Source organism: Pocillopora damicornis, chromosome 13 (assembly GCF_964200805.1).
Source record: "Pocillopora damicornis chromosome 13, jaPocDami1.2, whole genome shotgun sequence".
In the NCBI taxonomy this organism is placed as follows: domain Eukaryota; kingdom Metazoa; phylum Cnidaria; class Anthozoa; order Scleractinia; family Pocilloporidae; genus Pocillopora; species Pocillopora damicornis.
The window spans coordinates 8,252,624-8,273,247 of record NC_142682.1 but is presented as its reverse complement, the minus strand read 5'-3'; the positions used below and the strand labels follow the sequence as shown (position 1 = coordinate 8,273,247).

The window sequence follows — 20,624 nt, the reverse complement described above, 5'->3', positions numbered from 1 at the left end:
GCACTGACTGACGAAATGTGCCGTGACAAATTCGTTTTTGGCTTGCACGATGGCACAATGAGAGCTGAGTTACTAAAAACGCATTTAAAGTCGGACGGAATGCCCAAGAACATGCAAGATGTCGTTGCCGAAGCCAAGACCCTCGAGTCAGCCCAAAAAGCCAACAAACTCATAACAGACGCCACAAAAGGAATCGAGGAACAAGTTAATTGGATAAGCCACAAACAAATGAAACTAAAGCGGGAGCCTGGAACCTGCTTTTGGTGTGGAGACCGACGCGGACCTCACCCTTGGAAAACATGCCCTGCAAATGGCAAAACCTGCACTAAGTGTGGAATTAACGACCACTTCTCCAGAGTCTGTCTCGAGACAGGCGCCCCCCAACATGAACAACCAAGCAGAACTACCCAATGGCAAGCTCAGGGTAGGGGGCGAGGCCACAGAGCACCTCGCGGCCGGTCCCAACCAAAACCCCCTCGTGAACAAAACGTACATATGCTGCAGATGACAAATGATCAACACCCTGTGGAGTACTACACTGATGACTACCAAGAACAGTGCTACTCCCTGGAAACACGGCAAATACACAGTATCCACACAACCCACGCAAAGAAAAAATACTTTGTTACACTGCCCATGTCTGCAACGGGGAACAAATTCACCCCAGTGACATTCCAAATAGACACCGCCGCCACCTGCAATACCTTGTCTGAAGATACCCTTTTCAGGCTGATGCCAAACATGAAGCTTAGAAAGTCACCCTACCTACTACACCCCTATGGCGACTCCCAGCCGCTGAAACCACTGGGGCAGATCGACCTTCTGTGCGAAAGAAACAAACGATACGAATCGCTCACATTCCAGATACTTCCTAGGGATGTCATGATGAACAAACCAGCCCTTCTCTCTGGCTCCGACTGCGAGGCACTGGGGCTCATCACCATCAGGGCACACGAAATATTCTCACTCACATCAGCAGTAAGAGACTCGTCAGGCAAGAGAGCCCCTACCTACCCAGCCAGCTCGTCACAAACCAATCCAGACCCAGGCGACCCAGCAGCTCAAGCCAACGGTACACTCAAGGGAGTAAAAGGCCGCCACCCTGACCAACCCGACAGTGCCAACCCATACGGTGACCCAGCAACGCCCTCACCTTCTAAACCTATAATGATCCCTTCCAAACGACGCCTGGCCCCACCCGGGAACCTCACCAAGGAAGACATACTCACACAGTATCCTGAAAACTTCGAAGGCCTTGGCTGCCTGGGACCCCCAGTTCATTTCAAAGTAAAAGCTGACGTCTCACCAGTACAAATGCCAATACATCGAGTCCCTGTGGCAAAACGCATGAAAGAAAAGGAAGCCCTTGACAGATACACCGCAGCTGGTATCATAAAGAAAGTAGAGGAACCCACCTCATGGTGCTCCAATGAAGTCATTAAAGAGACACCAAAGAAGACAAGAATCTGCATTGACCCCAGCCAAACAGTCAATAAAGGAATTCTCAGACCAGTGTATCAAATGCCAACACTGTCTGAACAGCTCCATAAACTCTGCCATGCCAAATGTTTCTCACTTGTTGATGTCAGAGAAGGTTTTCTACACGTACCACTTGATGAAGAATCGTCACTGATGACGACAATGCACACGTCTTATGGGAGATACCGATGGCTCCGCCTCCCATTTGGCATATCAAGCGCTCCTGAGGAATTTCAAAAGCGCCTCATGTCAGCTCTAGAGGGTCTTGATGGAGTATTATGCATCGCCGATGATATACTTGTGTTCGGAGAAGGAACAACCTACCAAGAAGCTGAGATAGATCACGACCGCCGTCTCGTCGCACTTATGGAGCGCTGCTCCAAAAAGAACATAAAATTAAACCAGAGCAAACTGCAGTTCAAGCTAAAACAAGTCAAATTCATGGGCAACGTCATAACTGATCGAGGAATGCAAGCAGACCCAGACAAGATAGCAGCAATCTCGGCAATGGCCCCACCCCGAAACAAAGCAGGTGTTCAGCGATTCGTGGGAATGGCCAACTATCTCTCACCCTATTGTCCAAACCTCAGCACCATCATCCGGCCTCTCACCCAACTCACCAAGTCAGATATCCCCTTTATGTGGGCACAAGCACAAGATGACGCATTTAACAAAGCCAAACACCTCATCTCCACTGCACCAGTGCTCCAATACTATGACCTCAGTAAACCGGTCACACTTCAAGTCGACGCTAGTGAAGAAGGCGTGGGCGGTGCCCTCCTTCAGCCCAATAGTGAAGGACGCCTCCAACCCGTAGCATACACATCAAACAGCCTCAACGCAACGGAGCAACGATACTCCCAAATCGAAAAAGAGTGCTTGGCCATTTGTAACGCATTTGGAAAATTTGACCACTGGCTCTATGGCAAATCAGATATCGAAGTTCACACCGACCACCAGCCACTTGAGACCATCTGCAAAAAACCTCTGCACAAAGCCCCAGCACGGCTACAGAAAATGCTAATGAGACTGCAGAGATACCGCTTCACCATCCAATACAAGAAAGGAACCTCACTCTACCTGGCAGACACTCTCTCAAGAGCAGCACTACCTACCCCAGTACATGCCAGGGTCACAGGCTTTGAAGTATTCAGGACTGAACTCACAGAGGAATCCGATACCCACAACCCCCGCCTCACAGAAACCACCGAATCTCGCCTACGCGACGAGACCAAAAAGGATGAACACCTCTCCAAGTTAATGGCCACAATCGCCCAAGGCTGGCCGGATGACAGAAAGCAGCTACCACAACCACTACGAGCATACTGGACCTACAGAGACGAGCTAACCACTGACAATGGCCTCATCTACAAAGGCGCCCAAGTTATGATACCGCAGTCCATGCAAGCTGAGATGCTGCTGAAAATCCATGCAAACCACTTTGGTCCTGAATCAAATGTACGCATGGCACGAGACGTACTATTCTGGCCAGGGATGAGACAAGCAGTGTTTGATATGTGCAACAACTGCAGTACCTGCGCACAGTATGGATCAAAGTCAACAAAGGAACCTATGCGATCACTTCCGATTCCAACACTACCATGGCAGATCATCAGCCAAGACATCTTCCAGTACAGACAGAAAGCCTACCTTGCAACAGTGTGCCATTTTTCTGACTGGATCGAAGTGGATGAACTTGACGACACTTTGGCAACATCAGTCATTAACAAAACCAAAGCTCATTTCGCCAGGTTTGGCGTTCCACGTATCTGCCACACAGACAACGGACCACAATTCACCAGTAAGGATTACATGGACTTTGCCTCTCAGTACGGGTTCAAACATACCACCTCAAGTCCCTATCACTCCCAGGGCAACGGTCGAGCCGAGGCAGCAGTGAAAGTATCGGAGTCTATGCTAAAGAAATCAGATGACTTCCAAATCGCCTTGCTCAATTACAGAAACACACCACCAAAAGGCCACACCTACTCTCCTGCCCAACGCATGGTGAGCCGCCGGACACGAACGACGCTCCCAACAGCTGACCACCTTCTCGAGCCCATGTCAATCAACTGTGACACTGTATCAGCAGAAATCAAGGCCAAACGCAACACCAGTAAAGCTCACTATGACAAGACTGCGGGCCCAGAGCAGAATAGCATCAACATTGGTGAATTTGTGTACGCACGACCACCGACAAGCAAACCAGGCAACCCTTGGGCATATGGCCGTGTCACTGGACAACGCCACTCAAGATCTTACACCATACAAACGCCCCACAGTACCATTCGACGAAATCGGATACACATCAGGCATGCAGCACCTCCTCCTCCCCAAACACCACCGTGCACCCCACCCACGCTCACGCCTAGACCAGGCCACAGCCTTGCAAATCACTACAATCGTCTAGGATCAGAGCTGAATATGCCCACTAATCAGCCTACACAGCAACCACCTCTCTCATTAGACAAAAGTAACAGCGGCCCAGTTCTCGACACCCCTTCCCCTCCACAACCACAAGAACCAAGCACACCAGCCACGGGCCCAAGTGAGCTGCCTATCGACACACTCCTTGCTACAATTCAAGAACAGCCAAGGGATCACCAACCCGAAATGAGAACACGCACAAGACTCATCAAACCACCAACTCGGTTCAAAGACTTTGAACTCAAGTAATGCCTGCCATAAACGTTCGCGCTGCATAACAGCACGGTTGCAGAACTTTCCATGATAACAGTCCGAACAGAACCTTATATAAGGCTACACCTGCCTACTTTACTCTGTTCTATTTACTATTGATTTTTTTTTTTTTTTTCCAAAGAAGGGGGGATGTTGGCCCGTCACTTGTACCTAGGCCCTCCCTGAGGGAAACTACATCCGGGCTCCCCAACTATTGTTGTTGTTGTAACACGAAGTGCTCGTGGTCAAGCTTAGGAATAAAGACTGTGTTCATTGAGCCCTCGATATTGTTTGAGTTGTCTGTGCTGCCTGACACCTACATTGGTTTCATTCAGGAATGAATTTCAAAATTTTTGACAAGCACCCCATTAGTCCCCCTTCCAGAAGGGTAACACTTGAACAACTCAAGAATCAAACATAGCAAACAAGAGTAGAACAAACGAATGCCCAACATTCAACAGCTTCTTATCATGGGCATCCTTCGAATAGGAATATGCGAAGTAACTCAAATACTCTAAAAGCAGATCCTTTTAAGACACTTTTTAGCTGTCCGTTCTAGCACTTCTACCTGAATGTGTCCCTTGCTAACAAAACATACACTTCCTCAGCTGGAAGCCTATCTACTGCATTCATGAGTTTGCTCACAAAAGCCTTTGATTTCATAATGGTAGAGCACTGTGTTGTCTGTAGTTCTGTAGTACTTAAAAAAATCCAGACATACAATGCATAAATTTCCAAAAGGTGCAAATTTGAAGTGACAATGGGTTAAATTTGTTCCTGTGAAAAGAGCCAACTTCCTCAAACTGTCCAAAACTTGTGTTGTTTGAAGCAGTCATTTCTCTCTTGCTTGCTGCAAGAAAAGCTACATGGTTGAAATGGGACTTAAAAAGCAGAACAACTTCTTCCTGGTGCCATACCGCAGATTTGGGCCATACCAGAAGCAATTCTTCCAAAGTAAAAAAATGACCCATAAAATTGGCTAGACAGAGGGTCCAAAATTGGCCCACCAAACTGAGAAACAACAGAGGGAAAGTAGAGCTCTTCAAAAGTTAGTGTTCCACAGTGTAAGTTCACCATCAATTTACGTTGCAACCTCAAGAATAATAAATAACTGTAACTAAGGTTCTCTAAAACACCTTTGCCTCTCAGCTACTGAAAGACTGTAGGGAACCCAGTTGTTCAGTAGCCAGTGCTGAGCCCACAAAAGACACTGACCTGTCTGAAACCTTGGCCTGAAACCAAAGCACTTATCAGAGAAAGAGAATTTGTTGATATTGATACACAATGTGATCTGGAATTTTACTGGCTCAATATTCTACAAAAATCTATGGTGAGTGTGGGTAAGACCATGAATTTTTAATATTCTGCACCTTGAAACCAATCCTCTTTACTAAGTGTGATGGCTTTCTTCATTACACAGACACACAAGTGGAAGTTGTTACAACTAAGGCCGAGGCTGAGGTCCAATGTGAGATCATCAAACTACTGTCTGTATTCAGATGTTCTATGCCTCTGTGCAGTTCTGAGTGTGTTGGTGATTGCAGCAATGGTCATCAGAAAGGCCTGAACTATTCTCCAAAAAGTTTATTTCGCCCTGATAACTTGGTGGAAGAAGAGGCAGAGGAAGAAAACAAATCAAACAACTTCAAAGCAAAACTTTCAAGGTAGAAAGAGATTCTGTCTTAGAATTGGTTTGAGTAATTTTTTTAAAAATTTTGTTGTAACAAGGCATGAAATTGTTTTTTCTGATAGCCACTTAAATCCTTCAAGTGGTAGCCAATTAAAAAAAAGTTGGTTGCCACCATCCAAGACAAACAAAACCCTCTTTTTATGCTGTTAGCGTTCGAGATAGATCCTCCAAAATTAGGGGATGATAGGATGAATAATTAAGGGATCACTTGGATGGATGATATACAATCTTCAAGCTCAACTAAATCCAAGATGGCATCTAGTTATTGATCGAGATGCATGTGCTCCATTTTTGAAACAAACTTAACAAGGAAATTTGCTGCTGATTTATCATTGCAAATCTTTTTAATTCACTATATCTCTTGGTAAAGTTATGATGAAAAATTCTTGTTGTCAATTTAGCGACTGATTTTCAGGATTTGTTCGCCAAAGTGAAAAATTTAGTCACATTGGTGCCTGTATTGGGTGCAATTTCACGCCCTGTATTATTTTTTGTCACTTTTCATCTTGCTATAAGACATCCTACAGTAAAAAAGGTTTAGAGGGCCCACATAGTGAAAGCAAGTTTGTTGCCTTTTTTTCCTGCTTGATGCAACCCTTTAAGTTCTATCCTCTGTGCACTGAGCCTTCTATATCTGAGGTATCCAAAGTGGTAGGCACTCTTATCCACGTCACCCCTGCACCTGTTGATGACAGTGAGGAAAGTAAGAAAAAGCTTTTAGTTCCAATAAAGAATAGAGGGGAAAAAAAGGAAAGATTTTGCTTCAAGCTCTGTTAAATATGTGGAGAAGTTGTAAGAGAGACCCAGCCAAAGATATTCTGGAGTTTTGCCGCAGAGAAAATGAAAAGGCTAGCCAGAGAGCACAAGATGCAACTTATGCAGATGATTGTGTCAGCACAAATGCGAGATTCTGAGCATTTCCTGTCTCGAGGAAACTCTCAGCAGTATGGGTATAGTTACCCATCACAACATTCCCATCAATATATAGAAAGCGGGAATATGGCACCAAATTGTCTAAATCTTTGACAATATTTTCAAAACATGTTCAAATTATTGTTTATTCCAATAAAGGAACCAGATATCATGTTACAAGTTTTTAGTTGCTCATCAACAAACTTGAATGTCATTTGATTTGAAAAAGTGCTTTTGTCTAGTGAAGACAGAAACTCAGAAAGACAGTCTATATCACGTTCTCCCTGCTTGTCTATTTCTTGATATTTTTAGCATGATGAAATAACATGCTCCATTTTGTTTGAACTTGAATAGGTTCCTCCACATTTGCTCTATGACTGATGATGTTTTAAAATACCAAATTTTTTAGTGTCCTCAAGTTATCTCATGAGGTAGTTGTGTTCCTATGTTGGCTAGATATTTCTGAAGCAGTACCACTGTTTTTGAACAATTAATTTCCACCCTTTGAAGTGAGTTGTATCTGAGAAACTGCAGTTGATATTACCAATAAAGGATTAAAAGCAACAATTCCTGTTCTCAGGCATTTGATCAGTTGTTGTTCAACTTGTATGTTAGTTGCCCTGAGGGCAAAACCGTGCATATTTTCAGGCCTGTTCAAAAACTGTATCCCATTCAAGTCAAAAGTACATTCCAGGCAACCAATCAAATTGTGAGTATTAGAGAACCAAGAGAACAAGCCAGGCGCAATCCAAGAAGATCTGCTGCATTAAATTCTAGTTGGAAAACAAAACAGATGCTTGACTTGTAGACAAGTCAATGGGGAGGAGAGTGTCGAGGAATATTAGTCACAAGTTAAGTCATTGATTAAATGTCCTAGTAAATATTCATTATGTCATGGAATTGATTGCATTAGAGTGTGACAGATTTCATAATATTGTAAAGAGAAATGTTGTAATTGCATGTGTTTTGTTCCCCAATTTAGGAAGGGGAAACTTGCTTTTGGGTGATAGGAATTAAACATAGACATATTACAATAGGTTGGCTCGGTAATTTACTGTACTTGAGATTTGGGAGAACGATTGAAGTGTTATAACGAGAAAATTGATAGAAAGAATACCGGTAGATAGAAAATCTGTGGAGACTGTCGAGAATAAAACTTGGAAAAAATGGTTACAGTCCTCTTTGATTGATATCAAGTTAAACAGCAAATGCAAAGTCCATTTACATTCCATAACATAGAAGAAAAAGTAGCTTTTCTTTGTCAAGGGAAAACTATTGACAAAGTGGGAAAAAAAAACAATTAAGAAGACCAAAGGAAGTTAAGGAAATTGCCCCCTGGTTTCTTGAGTTGCATGAGCTCAAGCCGTCTTTCCTTAAGCTCTAAGAGGCTGCCACCAATGAAATACATACCCTAGAATTAGATCAGTTATCAGCAACTGATGCTTATCTTAAAGGCTATGTTCAAGAGCCAATTAAAGTTAAGATCAGTTGTAATGGTGTGCAAATGTCAAGGTCAACAAATTTCATGATCTTGTCATTTTTATTGCTTCAAACAGGTGAAAAAGTGTTGTCTTCGAAAGGAACAAAACAACTGGTGCGGTCAATGGCCCAGAAAAATATGGAACAATTGAAAAATCATTTTAAGAAACCATCAGTGACAAACTATGTGAATATGAATTGCAAAATCAAAATCAGTGAAAAAGAAATACCTGAAGAATTGTTTCTTGCTTATGACTATGGGAATGTCTGAAGCATTATCAGACTATTCATGCCTTTCGTGTAATTAATAATAATAATAATAATAATAATAAGCTTTATTTGAAATGCAAAGTAATGGATCAGATAGACTAAAAAGACTATCTGGTATTAACCCATGCGCATATCTATAGTATAAAATCTGTATATAATAAAATTATAATCAATACATAAAAAAGGACTAAAAATATTGATACAAAATGCAAAAATAAGAAAGTACAAGAATAAATAAATTATAACATAGTCCTTAAAGTATATATAACATATTTTCTATGAACATTGCATTAATTGAAAAAAAATAATTCAACTAGTCAGTTAGGCCAAGGAGCATTTATGTTGATCGTGATCTTCTTGTAATAAAAATTCAGGGAGTTTACTTTTAAAGGTGCTAAGATTTGTTATAGTTCTTATATCCCTAGGTAGAGAGTTCCAGTCTCTTACAGCAGTGAATTCAAAAGTTTTTTCACCAAAACCCACCTTAGCATTAGGAACATTTAGTAGAGAGTCACCTCTCAAAGAGTGAGAGTAAATACGAGAACATTTTATAAGTTTGTCTTGGAGTTGCTTTGGATACTTAATATCATTCGCTATGTTAAATGCAGTTATAAATCTAAACAAACATCTACAGTTGAATACAGTCAAGATCTTCACTTGATCCCTTAAAAGTTGTGAACATGTTCCCCTATTCTTGCAGAAAATAATTCTTAAAGTTTGATTTTGAAGTCTCCCCAACTTGTTGGACAATTTTTTTGAACAGTCCATCCATACAATACAAGCATAATCCAGAATAGGAAGGATAGTAGCCTTGTAGATCTTAATTAATACATCAGAATAGAGGAAACCAGATAGCCCATTTAGCAGCCTCAGTTTGGGATAAGTTTGTTTGCAAATATGATCAATGTGAGGAGACCAATTTAGTGCACTGTCTACAAACACTCTGAGGTACTTACAATATCATACTTCTCTAAGTTTGTGCTTTTTTTAAAGCTTGTTTAGTTCCAATCTTCATGGCCTCTGATTTAACGGGGTGGACTACCATCTCATTGTTAGATAGCCAATCATTGATATCTTTTAAATCAGAGTTCAAAAGTTGTGCAGCCACTTCTACTTCGGAATGAGCTGTATGGATTTTGGTATCATCAGCAAATAGAGAGGCATCTCCATTTTTACATGATTTAACAATATCATTGTAGTGTATAGAAAATATAGTTGGACCCAATACACTACCTTGGGGTACACCATAATCTACCATAAGAGTCTCAGATTATGCACCATTCGAGGTGACAAATTGCTTCCCATCCAGGAGATAATTTTCTAACCATAAACCACTGTGGCCTTCAATACCAGCAACTTTAAGCTTTGATGAAAGGATTTTGTGGTTCATTATGTTGAAAGCTTTGTTGAGATCCAAAAATGCAGCAATGTTAATCTGTTTCTTGTCTATGGCCCATTTCCACTTGTCTGTAAGAGTAAGTAGAGCTGTAGTACATGAGGAATTTTTTTGGTAGGCAAACTGTTCTCTGCTTATTAGGTTGTGTTCCAAAGCAAAGGTTTGTAACTGGTTGTTTTCAAATTTCTCCATGAGCTTAGAAAGACAGGGCAAAACAGATATAGGTCGAAAATTATCACACAAAGTGTTGTCTTTGCCTTTGGGTAAAGCTGTTACTTTTGCAGTCTTCCAAAATGTTGAGAATACACCTCACTGGAAGGACTGGTTAAATAAGTAGGCCAGACTTGGGGCTCCTTGCCCAGCAGCAACTTTGAGAGCTTTAGCAGGAATATTATCAGCACCTGAGGCTTTAGTAGGATTTAAATTAACCAATGCTTTTTACACTTCTTCATTGTTTAGATGTCTAAAATTAAATTCAGACTTGTGATCTTCATCAGGGTCAAACAAGGAGGTAGAACCTGCTTCATTATTACAGAGATGCTGAGCAGTGTCGCAGTTTCACAAGGGAGTTACAGAGAAAGAGAAGGTGAAGGATGTAGTCTTAATGAATGCTTTCCTGGCTGCTTACTGGCTAGCTAAAGTTACAGATATAGCTGTACTGGAACTCTTAATAACGTTAATTCCAAGACAGACAAAGTGGAAACACATTTCCTGTTTGTTGAAGACATCTTAAAAGATTCTACTTCTGCAAATGCTGAAACCATCTTTAACATTCTAATTAGAAAGCTAGATCACTATGGTCTTCAACTTCAAAAGCTGAGCTCCATGGCTTCTGATGGAGCTACTGTCATGGTGGGTGAACAATCAGGTGTAGCTGCTCATCTTAAAGAGGTCAACAATAGAGTGATTACGTTTCACTGCTTGTGCCATAAACTAGCCCTTGCCTGTACTGACACAACCAGTGACATCAACTACATAAAAAATGTTGAACTGTGGTTGAGACAACTATAGAAGATGTTCGAAAATTCACCAAAGTGGATGGCCCTTTACTTGAAAGTTCAACTTGAAATCAAGTCTGTCAATCTGTAAGATAAAGGCAAGGAAACTGTAGGCAAAAAGCTGAAAAAAACCGTGTCAAACAAGATGGCTTTCTTTTTATGCTGCTACCTCTGACATTTTCATTGACTACCTTGCAGTTCAACAGACACTGAGACAGCTCAAGGATGAAGATGCTGTAGCATCTGGTCTCCTCAGCAAAGTAATCACAGCAAAATTCATTAGAGTCATCTACATCTTGAATGCTGTCCTACCCATCCTCTCTTGCCTCAGCAAGACCTTTCAGAAGGGGACAAATTATGAATGGACTTCGGGTATCACTACTCATAATGATTTTGGTCTTGACGAGAGTTTGATGGGCCTAAAAGTGCAAATGTTGCTAAACAAATCACCAATTGATTTATTTGAACTTATGTTTACTGATGATTATTACTATCTAATTGTAACCAGAACCAATTGATGTGCTTCTCAACAACGGGAAGACCCACTCAATCAAAGACAGCCTTGGAGTGACCTAACCTTTGCTGAGTTCAAAACGTGGCTTGGCTTGTACCTAGCGATGGAGATGGTAGGTAAAGCAATTGAGGAGCAACAAAGAGAAAACTACAAAGAGGAAAAATAATTAAGAATAGAAACACAAAAAACATTGTGGCAAAATTTTCCTATTCAATACAGAAGACCTCTTTTATCTTAGTGAAAAAACTAGAAGCTAAAGAACCATTATAGAGGTTGCATCTTTAAAAGCACATATATTTAGTGGAGAAGGATGCTTATGCACAAAGTTAAAACTGGTCATTTAAAAATTCCCAAAAATTGTGAAGGGTCTTTCCTTTTCAACACTAGGCAATGTAGAGGATGCAGAAATAAAAGAAGTCTGAGATCACACTTCTTTTTCAAGGAGTTTCCTGGGTTGCCACTCGATAACCCGCAGACCACTTATTTTTTCTCTGCTAAGGAATCCCAACAAGGATTAAACTACCTGTAGCCTGTTTTAAGCTACCAATGTTTAGTAATCAACAATTTAAGCCTCTGATAATGACAGGCTTCACTTGCTCTTTGGCATCAAAAAGTTGCATGCAACTTGCCTTTACTGGAGCAAAGATCCACTGCTCAGCATTCCAGCAGTTCAAAATGTAATTTCAAGAAATAGCTCTGATAAACTGTCTAAATATTTGCACTAAAAAAGAAATGCAAATCAAGTGCCTCATGAAAATTCTGCTCACCATAAGCTTTTTAAAGTACAACCACTTCTCAATCATGTTGTACAGAATTGTGGAATGGAACTGAAACAAGAAAGAGATTTGTCAGTGGACAAGGCAACGGTTAAATTTAAGGGACATTCAAGGTATGAAACAGCACATGCCAATGAAGCTGGTGAAATAGGAAATCAAAGTGTGGGTTTTAACAAAAGCATCTGGCAGCTTTGTTTGTAAATTTCAGGTGTATACAGGGAAAAGACAAGATGGCCTTGCAGAGCAGAACTTAGGTTATCATGTTGTTCATGATTTCTCACAGAACCTGACAGTAAAAAGTCACCATGACTTTTCAACAACTTTTTCTCAGCTATCAAGTTTGCGGAAGATCTTTTAGAGGATGGTATCTATTCTTGTGCATTTGAGAGAGCAGACAGCAAGGAACTTGTCACAAACAATTGCAATCGATCTAGCATACAAGGCAAGGAGAGGCAGTCTTTCGCAGAGAAACAATGTGGTTGCAACAGTGTGGAAAGACAAAAAAGTGTTCCATTTAATTAGCACTCAAAGCAATCCAGTCAGAAATGAGACAGTAAACCGTATAGAGTGTGACAGAACAATTATTCATAAGCAGTGTCTCTATTGTAAAAAGCTACTAGAGAAGGGTAAGAATTGATCCACCTGAGCAGCTCCACAACTATTATGCCATTGGAAACAAGTCTTGAAAGTAGTGGTGCTACTTATTTCTGGTTTTGTTTGGATTTAGGAATTGTCAACTCTTATTTTGAAGGGAAAGGTGATTAACCATCCTCAGAGGCTGGGCAAAGGCCTCTTACTTTCAGAAAAGGGCAATGCAAACGTTGTCTCAATGCAAAGACAACATTTTGCAGAATGGGCTGCCAGCACTGCAACAAGCACAATTGTTAAAAGTGCTCTCCAAACCACATCTGTGACTGATATCACAAGCACACAATGGTTAAACTAGTTGACCAGGAGGTTTCTTAAACAATTTTCTTCAATGATTAGGACTCAAGACATTGCTTGACTTTCTGTTTAATGTATATGATGTTATTTATTTAAATTTTTGAGGGTTTTTTTTGTGGATATCACTTCATTACAAAGTTTTTGACCATTTCATTGCTAAGCAATTGCTATATAGAGTGTAAATAATGGAAGTTTTCTAAGTTGTACACTATTCAGGTTGCTCAAATTCACCCCACCACCACCCCCCCCCCATTGCCTTTCTGCTGTAATTAAGATCTAGAATTAAAGATTATTTCAAGCTAAACATTTTTGTCTTTCGCTTGATAGTTTTTAAGATAAAAGACATTATTGAAGACATGGTAAAAACAAGACATGTAATGATTTCATTGGTCATTCATTTGTCAGAGTCCCAGGGATGTCACCAATCTTGATGAAGACTTCAAAAATGAAGTGGCAAGTGTCCTTGTTGATTGTAGGCATTGGCCAATTTGGCTGTCACTTCAAGATTAAAAAATTTCAGGGCCACGGAAAGCTCCTTGAAATTCCATTTTAGTATCAACTCCTGGAAAACTCCATTAAGTTGTCTCTTATTATTAGTTGCAGTATTAAAAAAATAATCTTTTCAAACAATTTTAACTGGAACTGCAGTTTGTAAATACAGTGTAGATTATTCAGTTTTGGGTAAGATGGCTGTTGACTGGAGAAGTATATGTCAAAGACTGAAGAAAGGCTAGAACAACTTTGACTTGCCTTTTATCAACTGGACAAATGTGTATCCTCAATGTCTCTTTTGCCATATCAGTTTCCTTTTATTCAAAATGCCAGCATCATGAGTGTCATAGTGTCAATGAACTAGGATAATTCAATAGGACAATAGGGAACATGATTAGGTGCAAAGGTTATGCAAGGTATGTTATGTAACACATGTCCCAGAGCAGAACTTTAAATAGTCAAGTTGCATGCATGTTTGTCAGTTACAGCTTTAGGATTTAGCAGTGAATTTTAAAGTTTGGTCAGCTGTTTTAAATCCCTGGCGTAGTGATGTTATTCTGCGCTTAGACAGAACAATGAGAAGGATGTGTTTTATGAAATTTGCTACATAGAAAAGCTCACCACTGAGTTCAAAGCTAAAAGTGATGACATCTGGCAATAGTTTGCCCATAAGTATCAATATCCCAAACATAAATTGCAAGTTTTAGGACATTCTGGAGCACAAATTGGAAACTGCTGATGGTCCTAAACTGTTTCATCTTGGACGCTCTCTCCTTCACACAGTTCATGGTACCAGGCTGCTCACCTCCTCCTTTGTCTCAAGCGAGCAGTTTCCATGCTCTTTTCAAGCATATTGTTAGAAGAAGAAATACCTTGTTAACAAAATCATAAGGTATATGAAAATCTGGTTTCCCAGGAGAAAGGAGAGGGGCATTTATCACCTACTTATGAAAGAATTTTTAAGAATGACAAAACAACAGTTTTGCTTTCTAGTAGGAAAGGTATTGCCTCTGTATGTGCTCCCAAGTTATGGAACTGTCTTCCCAGTTATTTTAAGTGTTGCTCCAGTGTTAGTACCTTTAAGTCACCTCTGAAAACTTATCTATTTGAACAATATCATAAGTAATTGTACTTTTTATTTCATTTTTTTATTATTGTTACCATGAAGAGCTTTAAAACTTTTGTACAAAGCTGCCAAGCAACAATTCAGCCCACAAACACCTTTTTGTAACTCTACACTTTTCAACCATTGGTGAAACATTTTACTCCCTTGAGTAATCATTCAGAAGTTAACATCAAAAAATTTCTTTTATCCTCTCAGAGACAACCAATGCCCTGTACAGAGTTCTTACAGCTGAGTTTCTTAAAATGCCAAACAGGAAAAGAGTGTGACAGTAGCCAACAAATTTGAGTCAAGACGGAATTCCCAAATGGCATTTGAGTAATAGACAGAAAGCAAGTAGTCATTCAGCAACCCTCAAACTCAGGCTCTCACTTCTAAGACTACTATAACAGGAACAGTATTGTTCTTTTGGCTGTATTTGGTCTGACATTCTACTAATACTCCCATGGGAGTTTGTAGAAATTTGTTTATATCATTTGCAAGACAGAACATCACACAAACAGTTTTTTAGCTCAGTTTATAGTATATAACTATTCCTTTATGTGTTTAACTCTAGAATTTTTTTAAAATTTCACATTAATATTTTTATATAACTATCTAACTGTAATTGTAATTAATTATACCTTCATACATGTACTACTACTTATACTCTTATATTGACCTTTTTGTTTCTTGTGAATTATAAAGCACAACATAATTCAGCTTGCTGCTGTGATGTTTTAGAATAAAGTAACTGTTTATTCATATATCCAAGTGAACACTTTTTAACCACTACAATTGACTACACAAATACAGCATAGGAAGAAAGGGGTAATGCAGCTCCCATAGTTCAATTTCAAGTTCTGCATGACAAAGCAGCTCATATTAAAACTTAACACCTCAGACATTAGCCACTGAAGCCTCAGAAAAAACTAGGATGGGAGTGTGCCAGACATTGTACATTGTATATGCTTTGACATACGAGTGCTTCAACAATTAATTTGCACATACTTTCCACAGTGCTTTTGATAGTGATTATCATAATTACAACACAATGATTTTAGGACAATGCAGGTAAGACTGCGTCCAACAGCAACTGATGTCTTCCAAATTCCTTAACCTTTGTAGCCAACCATTGTAACAACAAAGACATATCAGTCAGAAGGCTCCAGAATATTGACAAATTTAAAAGCACCATACTAAGAATACACTTAAGTTTTTTTAGCATAAATTATTTCATTTCTTCAGTTAAAGTATTGATTAGCTATATCATTATATCAACACCTTATCTTCTTAATCTGTACTTTTTCAAGTCTTGTAAACTTTCTTTTCTTGTTGGGAGGACCCCTTTGTAAAGCAATTTTGTAGTGAAGTGGGTAACCTCAATATAGACTTACTAAAACTGGAAAGTTTGGAAACAAATTTGGAAAAACTATGTGACCATTCCCAACCTTAGCACACAACCACCTCAATACAAGGTAGCATCCTTTCCATGTTGTATAAGCATAGAGGCATCAAAAATTTTCAATGGATTTCAATTTGACAATCCAGAAGAGATAACCTGAGAAAGGTTATTGAGAAGTTTAACCAATACACCATACATGAACTAATTGAGACCTTTGAGAGACCCCAGTTTGACTCGAGAAATCAAGAGGAGAATGAAACCCTTCAAACCAGGAGATAAATCAAAGCTGAAGCCCAAGTAACACCAAGATTAAATGAGCAGTCATATAAAGGTAACACTGGGAATAGAACAGTATGCTGAAGAAACAAGCAAGATCGGAAAGACGCCTGAGTCACCAGTCCAACCTCTACAATCATATCATGTGAGCAACAACGACAATAATCCCAAATCGGCTGAACCCTGCTTCCTTGCCTCATCTGCCATAACACTTGATGATTAAGCAGCATCACCATCAGAGGGTAGAACTGGTCAACAACAAAGACTGCCGAGATGTGTTGCAACGCAAACATTGTCACAGAACTATATCTTTCTTTAGTTATCTCAGAAAATTAATTGACATCTACAATAAATTTCTCAAAGAATATCACTCAAACCTGAACAAGTTCGGAATGACCTTATTTGAATTCTTGCTGTTGTAGTATCACGTAAATCGCAGCGCACGTGGATGAGGAGCTTCAAACGTTCAAATAGTCCAACACTATGATACCAAAGGACTCAAAACGTAAATGCATACTACCTCCATGTCATTCAGGTGGCTCGGTTACAACCCTGGGCTCGGTTTCATTTAACTCTGTCTTTCTTGTCACACCAGCAGTCTGCCAAGTGTGTCATGATCAGTTGAACAACTGCTTCGTTCGATAGTTGAATTGCTCGGCAACCCACCTTAAAAAGATTCAATGGCCTTTTCCTTAACTAAAGAAAACTATGGTGTTGATTTTCAAACATATTCAACGTTGGAAGATAGCAAAAGGGTCACTGAATGCCGTACAAAACTCACCTTCCTAGTTGACATTGACATTCCGCCACCTTAGATTGCGGCAAGGGCCAAATGCCGCTTTGAGCATGCGCACTGAGTTTCTCACAGCTCTCGCGGGCAAATATTTGCTAGTGTTCCCCCTTGAGTAATCAATCCGACAATCACAAGGTCTTTGCGTCACGTGCTGTTGAGAAGGATTCGAGATAATACTGAGGGGCCACTTAATGATGTAAAAGTACTGTAATCAAGTTTGTAGGTCCCGAGGTAAGGGTTGACATTGAGCTGTAATTGTGGGTACAAAGTCAACCCTTGTCTCGAAACCCTTGTAATGAAATGCCCCGAAACAGAAGTGCAGATACTAATTAAATCAAATGAAACTGTGTGAATTTTCTTTTCAATCGTGCATCGTTTTTGTATCTATAAAACTATTTCTACTTTACGCCACATCAAGTAGTTTAATTCGGCTCAAACTCTAATTTCCTCGTTTGCTTTGCGTTTACAGCAAATGTGCTAAGGTCAGGATCGAGGTTTAAGAACGATAATGCTCCCGAAACAGGAGTTTAAAGACTCGTTTAATCAAACGAACTTAAGTGCAATTTTTTTGTGTGGATCGTATGTGTAAAACTACTTCTGTTTGTCGTGTGTGATGGGAAGCCACAACCTCGGCTGACCGTCCCGCAGGAACTTACTTGACTTCCAATTTTCACACTGTAGAATAACCACATTGTTTGCACCCGTTCTGACTTCGAATGCAATAAGTTCGAATTTTTTGAAATGCTTCCGAGGTTTAAGCTTTTCCTTGGTCAGAGAAGATGATACCAGTGCTAGAATACCTCTGCTTCCCCCTTTTTTCTCTATTACATAGCCAGGAATCAATCAATCCTGGTTTTGCTGATAAACGCTTTATGTTATTCGGTAAATGACACTGCCGTTAAGCGAAAAAAGAAATTCCGAGTGCTTTTAAAAGGATTCGAACCTATGAACTTCTGATAAGTAATTTGAACTCTTTACCTCTGAGCTATAGACTACTCGTTAGAAGCTTGGCCATTAAACTAGGTCAAATTAATAAAGGAGGTAAGTTTCTAAAGGAACTGTGGTGCTGCGTCGGTGGGAGAGTATTACAGGGTAATGAAAAATTGAGTTGATAACGTAAATTGGCTACCGTAAAGAGTTTAAAAGCTGATGTTTCGAGCGTTAGCCCACTGTCAGAGCGATTGGAGGAATTGTGGGTTGTGTGTGAGTTTCTATGCAGAAAAAGGAGCGAGGGTATTGTTGGGAATATAAGTAAGCAAAAACAAGAATAAATTAGTTTAATAAAAAGCGCCAGTTGATACCGTGGGGATTAAGGGTGCCGATTTGCATGATAAATTTTTGTTCTAGAGTTTTACGGCTTTCCGAAGTACCTAGATGTAGGAAAGGCCCCAAACTGCCATATGTTGCTTAGAATGATTCGGTAGATTAAAGTATCCAGTGGATCTCTCGGGTCCCGACATTTTCTCTTCGTCATGAATAAAAGGATAATTTTTGCAACGTGAGCGAGCGCATTTGAAAGTTCCAGGTTGGTCACTGGTTTGAATAAACTTCTAACCAAAAACTGGAGGTTGTGAAAAGATAGTGCCAGTCTCTGAATCGTTTTGAAATACTTTCATTTTTTTAAGAACGATAGATTGAATTGCGTGGTTGTGAAGGTGAAATTTGAGAGTGAATGAAATGTGATCAGTATTTTCCTTCTCAGCCGTTTGTAGCGCTGACTGTCAATCAATTTGTTTGGCGCGGTGGCAGCCCGCTTGAACAACAGAAACGGGATAACCCCGTTTGTCGAAAAACTAGCGCACTACCTCTGATTTATCGGAAAAATCAGAGTCGTCACTTCATGAACAACGAAGTCTGGGAAACTGTGAAAAAGGTATGGAATTCATGACGTGTAATGGATGCGAAGATGAATACCACAAGTAACTATGTGAATCTCTAGGTTTGAGGTAAACACTAGTGCAGAGTGCAATTGAAATTTTGATGTCTAGAAAAGCCGGTAAAATTTCCGCACAGCCCCATACTACATTAAGCATTCAGTTCTTGGAGAGAGAAAACAATGACAAAACAGTACATCGCCGTTGGAAAAACAGATTTGTTTATAGTAGTATGGGGCTGTGCGGAAATTTTATCGAAAAGCCAAACAAGTGTCGGAAATTAATTAGTGCTTCGAATGCTCCAACACTGAGCTTTGGGAAACTCGACGCAAGCCGGGTCGTTTCCATGGAGACAAACTTCCTACATACTGGGATGATAGGAATGTCGCTATGTAATACTCATGGTAATTTAGGGTTGAAAACTAAGTTAAAAACGTAAATTAGCCACCGTAAAGGGTAAAAAAGCCGACGTCAGCTTTTTTACCCTTTACGGTGGCTAATTTACGTTTTCAACTCAGTTGTTAACACTAAATTACCTGCTATACTCTCCCACCGACGCAGCACCATAGTTTCTTTAGAAACTTACCATTTTATTCATTTGTAATACATCTTGGGCATGCATAACCTTTAGAAGACATGAGAAGACTCACTATAACCCAGGCCGTTTCCATGGTGACAGAGTTTCTGTATACAGCGAGAATAGAAATGACGATAGGTAACGTTCTTCCACATGCATGTAATACTCTTCTCGAGACAAAGCGGTAAAACGAGTGCGCATGCTCGGCGGCTTTGGCCCGTTCCTGCGTGAATGAATTTCGTCCAGGAACTAACAAAACATCGTTTTACTCTTTTTGGATTGTTATTGATATGAGCGAGGTGGATGATTTAATACAGTTTGTTCTTATGGATAGATCCAAACGGTACCTAGCATTCTCTTTATTATAGTTCCAAATACGCTGTTTTAAATTTGTCTAGACAACTGAAGCGATACTAGTCGCTACGAACTTTGTAGCTATGTTGCGAATGCTTGTCTTCAGTCCCTGAACTCATGCCTGTTACTGCAACGTTTTTCGTTTTTTGTTGGCTGAGATATGTGACGGAAAATGTTCGATAGAAACCCTCCTGTATACAGCAACCCAATCAAATTTAGTTAAGCTTTTCCACTAGAAAGGAAAACAAACAGTGGGAATTTCAATATGCCGCCATTTTGCTGCAATATTGTTATCATAGAAATATTGTCGTTTCAATTCCTTTGCGCGCGTAAACTTTCTCCCGCGTTACAAGTACTTTGCCCCACGATAGTTTGCGATTTTGAAAACCGTGGGGGCTTTGGATGTCCTTAGATGGAAGTTTACGGACTTACACTACATCATAACATAAAGCGGGTGCCTTGCGAAAAGGAAAGCAGTAGGCACATAAAAAACCCGTGCGTGCACGATCTAGCACCGCTGGCTGCAGCTAGTCCTTTCGGGCCACCTAAAAGTCCTCGTTGCTTTTTCCTGCGCCCATGTCAGGTATGAGCCAAAACTCTCCCCCCACTCCTC

The 20,624-nt window shown here is 40.2% G+C and overlaps 1 protein-coding gene and 1 long non-coding RNA gene across 4 annotated transcripts in view; one reads left to right on the top strand and one right to left on the bottom strand.

Moving 5' to 3' along the window:
* Window positions 1-4,443, top strand: part of LOC149035318 (uncharacterized) — a 10,899-nt gene extending 6,456 nt beyond the window's left edge. Inside the window, exon 1 of the mRNA XM_089192932.1 lies at window positions 1-4,443. This exon is cut by the window's left edge and continues 6,456 nt beyond it. Within this exon, the coding sequence (XP_089049058.1) occupies window positions 1-4,155 (4,155 nt within the window). The 3' untranslated portion in view covers window positions 4,156-4,443.
* Window positions 4,444-8,564: 4,121 nt separating this feature from the next.
* Window positions 8,565-17,289, bottom strand: LOC113684985 (uncharacterized). 3 transcript variants are annotated; one of them, XR_016182674.1, is made up of 3 exons: window positions 17,195-17,289; window positions 12,185-17,079; window positions 8,565-11,514 (listed from the first exon to the last, which is right to left on the bottom strand). It is a non-coding gene; the product is annotated as an uncharacterized LOC113684985 (long non-coding RNA). The 3 variants fall into 3 exon arrangements; XR_016182675.1 differs by having other exon boundaries at window positions 8,565-12,244; window positions 16,791-17,079; XR_016182673.1 differs by having other exon boundaries at window positions 8,565-17,079.
* Between the last annotated feature and the right edge of the window lie 3,335 nt (window positions 17,290-20,624).